Raw genomic sequence first — 4,397 nt, forward strand, 5'->3', positions numbered from 1 at the left:
ACACACACACACACACACACACACACAGAGCTGGTCTTCCCTGGATTCATGCAGAAGGGGACCTATCTATAGAAGGCTCTAATGAGGGTACCCACGGCCTCTGCTACCTGTGACTATAACTGCCAGGCTAATTTAATGCACAACATGCTTACACAACAACAAAACTAAACTAGAAGTATGTGCTTATTCATACAACTCGAATCTGTAAAACCTGGCAGGGAGGGGAAACAACCATTTATCAGCCTGGGAGTACACAGGTCTAATGTAAGTACAAGATTTAGAAACAACTTTCCTGGAAAAAGAAAAATTGCCTCTCCTATACCAAATGCTTGGTGCAGCTTGGGCAGTAGTAGCCTTTTTTGGGGGAAAGTGTCTGTTGACTCATTTCTCATTACCGAGTTTATCTTTAATAACAAAGGGATGCCCAATACCTCAAAACTGTACATGCCCAAGTACATGAACAGAAACCAGCCAAACCATGTAGCGATACGGTGCTACTTTGAAAATTCAGACTTAAATTTAAAGAATGAAAGACAATAAAAGTAGTGTATGTGTACTTATTGTTGTCCACAAGTAGCAGTTCTTCTTCCGGAGCCACCAGCCTTAAGGTAATGAGGACCAGTAATGTGGTGAGTGTCACACACACACACACACACACAGAGCCCGCCCACCTCCATGCTCAGCTGACAGTCAGTGGCCATTCAGCCTCAGAGGAAGTCATGTGGCGCTCTCTCCCACTGAGTGGCTCCAGTCCTGGGGAGGAATGAATGCCCTCTCAGGATAGAGCCTCTCACCAAAAATGCTGAGGGGAGAACCAGTTCCCCAAGTCCCACACCTGAACTGGTCCTCTCACAGCCTCTCTCTGTTCAGCAGCTGGTCTCGGGAGGGTGACTACCTGGGCACACCTGGGATGGAGGGAAGGAGAGAGGAGGATGGTACAAAGGTCCAGACTGAGGAAGTAGCAGGCAAATGGAACCCAAGTCGTAAAAGGCTTCAAGAAGATGACAATTATTTAGTTTTCTGCTACTTCATCTCAGCCTTTTGGGGGGTTCATCTGGGAGGGAGGATTCTTTCCCCTTCATAAGTAGACACCCCAGTCAGTCCCCCCATCTCTGTCTCAGAAGGTGTTCCCCCGAAGATCTCCACTTCATGACTACCGACTGTCCCAAAACAAGGCAACTGGGAGTGGACTCAGCCCAAGCAGAGCTGAGCACAGCCTCCGGGGACAGGGTTGGGCCAATCCCCCAGTGGCAGGCGGAGGAAGGGGAGAAGGGAAATCCTATGGGCTGCAGGGGATGGCTCCACACCCGGCAGAACACAAAGTGCTTTGTTTGCTCTAGGTAATTGCTGGGCTCCCGATCTCAAAGGGCTACACTTCCCCAAGGTTAACCCTGGGCAGACACCCAGGAAGCCGAGAGCAGAGGTGCTGAGACCACACCCCTGCAGGAGGGCTGCAGCCTTTCCCACCTAGCCGGGACCCATGCCACCCAACGCTGGTCACACTGGACTGATCTTCTCCCTACCTGAAATAAGCAAGAGCATTCAAATTTCGGGTGCCTCTTTCCCCATACCTATCCCCACCCTCACTCTGGGGGAGCACATCCTTCAGTGAACATTTTTTAGGTATCACTTCAAGATGTGCTAAGTCAGCAAGCAGCCCCACGGCCCACCCTAAGCCCCCTTCCCAAAAAGCCCTCGGGATTCAGGCCCCTGTTGCTAACAGCACCTGGGTATATGTCTCCCATCTCAGATTATCTCCACATCCTTGAGTCTCAACTCTGCTTTGGAAGAATTAATAAGGGTTGAAATCACTCCTATAAAAGTTACGCCACTGCCCTAGGTTTTTTGTTTGGTTTGTTTTGTTGCCTCTCTGGGATTTTTTCCCACCCATTCAAGAATTGCCCTTTAAGTGGGAGGGGGTCCTCGGAGGAACCTCAGGCCTTTGGAAACCAGAGGCAGTTAGGAAAGTCTCCAATCTGCAGAGCTCCACTCCCCAAGGAGAGAGGAACAATGAGCTAATTACACCTTTATCTTTCTAATTACCTGAGGATTTGTGTAAATGAGAGAAGCTGGGGGTATGCAAGAAAGAGATAAAGAGGCTTTACATCCCTGGCCCTCCAGAAGCTGTTACCTGAAAGGGATGGAGAAGCAGAAATTCCCAGTTTCTAAACTTTTGTTTTCTCAGCCAGTTCTGCACCAGTCCTGGGCTACTTCGCTGAATGACTAGCTAAGGAAAATAGTTGCTGTTTGTTCTTTTTATTTTTAATCCTCATGGAACCTATTAAAATAAACAAAGCTGCGCCTTAGCATGTTCTGGCCTTTCTAAGCTTTCCACGCTTTGGGTTTTGGGTTTTTTTCCGATTGGCGCATCCCGTCTTCGGATGTTAAACCCTTCAGTGGAGACTCGCTTCCCCTCCCAAAGGGGAGACGAGCTCTCTCTCCTTTTATTTGGAGCATAAGGCTTTGTTCCAGGTATGGAAAAATGAGACTGAACCCCAGGAAGAGCCGCGCCAGGAGCAGGACCGAGTTTGTGTGGGGCCGAGGAGCAACCCGTCTGCGAGGGAAGCCCCGCCGTTCGTGCACCTGGGTCGGGAGAGGCGCTAAGCCATGCCTTAGACCGACTGGAAGCTTTGAAAAATACTTCTGCACAGCTTGAGAGCAGTCTCTAGGGAGCACGTCCAAATTACAAAGTGGAGCGGCGGCCGACCGTGATCGGCGTAGCAGGGGCTTTCCCGCAGCCCTCGCTGCAGCCCGGCCGGTCCCGGGGTCCCTGGGCGCCTGGGGCGTCCGAGGGGGTGGCCTTACCTTGGGGCTTGGAGGCTTCGGTAGCATTGGGCGGAGTCATGGCGATGCAGACGTCCCCCTCGGGGAACTTGTCACACTTGAGCATCTCGGGCCAGTAGAAGCCGAAGAACTGCATGACTGGCTCGCACGAGTCGCGGACGGCCTCGCAGAGCCAGCGGCACGGGTAGATGGGCCGGTCCAGGCAGACCGGCGCGAAGAGCGAGCAGAGGAAGACCTGGGTGCCGATGTGGCAGTTCTTGTTGAGCAGAGGCACCCAGCTGCTAGCCTGCTGCTTCACCTCGGCCATGGTCTCGTGCTCCAGCAGGTTGGGCAGCACCATCTTCTTGTAGCCCACGTTGTGGCACAGCCGCAGGTCCGCCGGGATGTCCACGCACTGCGGCGGCTTGGTGTAGAAGCGCCCGCTCTGGTACGAGCCGATGTCCGACTGGAAGCTCACGTAGTCGTACTCGCTGGCCGAACCCGCGGCCAGCAGCCCGGCGGCCAGCGCCAGCAGCACGCCCCCGGCGGCCCCGCACCCGCCCCCCGCGCCGCGCCCGCAGCCCATGCTGGCTCAGCGCACTGGCTCCCGCGACGTCGGGGCTGCTTCGGCCGCCTCCCCGCGCGCGTCCCGCCGCAAACTTCCAGGAGTCTCTGGGGACAAAAGGGGTCGTACCCACTCCGGCCTGGATCAGTGGCCGCACGCTCCTGCCCAATCCTCGGCGGGTGGCGGCCTCGGCCTGCCGCGGGAAGGGTAGCGCGCACGGCCTTGGTGCTGCCTGGGCTCCCGAGTGCGCGGCACCTACTCCCGAGGCTGCAGGACTCGAGTGCCCGGTGCTCCCGTTGCAAAGCCCTCGGAGTCTCCCGGTGCAGCCAATCAGCTCCAGGCTGCGGCGAGCCGCACTCATTTAGCACGTCAGTCACCAGTGCAATTAGCCAATCGCTTCACTTGCTGGAGGGTTTGGTTTACTAGAACTAAACACAGGTCAACACCCCTTAAAAAAACAAAATCAAAAAAATAAATAAATAAAAGAAGGAAAATAATGAGAGAAAATGGGAAAAGTAAAGAAAGAGGAAATAGAAGTGTGGAGTGGATAATGAGAATGTTTAGCGCCGTAATTAACTTGCGTAGGATGGCAGAGAAGCAAGGACTTTAACAGTACTTGCAAATCCATGAGATAATGAAAACTCTTTTTTACACTTCTCCCTAATTTCAAGCAGCAGCCCACCAGACCAGCAGCTCACCTCCTCGGTTTTGTTCTCTGTAGCTGCAGTACAAAGACAGGCGGTTTCCAGACAAACATGGGCTCGGAAAGGCAGAAGCGACAGAGGTCTGATTTTTAATCCCCAGCCCGCCAGGGTTGGCTCCTGCAAAGACAAGAGAAGGTGTAGCTGGGGCTGTTTGCTGGTTTTAAAACGCAGCACCTTTCCAGGTGGGATAACAGGATTGTGGCCCTCCAACAAAACCAAAGGCACTACTAGGTAAATGCTCAGTGTGGCAGGAAAGACTGCTGCAAAGGTGTTAGTTTGGGGACGGCAGTTTTAAAAAGTAAAGGAAAAAAGAGAAGGAAAAAAAAACCCCTACTCAAGTCCCAGCCCGACAGCGCGTCTGTGTG

General features: G+C 53.3%; 1 protein-coding gene across 1 annotated transcript in view; it reads right to left on the reverse strand.

Annotated features, from left to right (window-relative positions):
• The window catches only part of SFRP1 (secreted frizzled related protein 1), a 43,049-nt gene extending 39,408 nt beyond the window's left edge, over positions 1-3,641 (reverse strand). The window contains exon 1 of the mRNA XM_019649219.1: positions 2,806-3,641. Within this exon, the coding sequence (XP_019504764.1) occupies positions 2,806-3,349 (544 nt within the window). The 5' untranslated portion in view covers positions 3,350-3,641. The remainder of the gene's footprint in view (positions 1-2,805) is intronic.
• Positions 3,642-4,397: the final 756 nt, after the last annotated feature.

The sequence above is a fragment of the Hipposideros armiger genome, unplaced genomic scaffold (genome assembly GCF_001890085.2).
Source record: "Hipposideros armiger isolate ML-2016 unplaced genomic scaffold, ASM189008v1 scaffold_131, whole genome shotgun sequence".
NCBI classification, from domain to species: domain Eukaryota; kingdom Metazoa; phylum Chordata; class Mammalia; order Chiroptera; family Hipposideridae; genus Hipposideros; species Hipposideros armiger.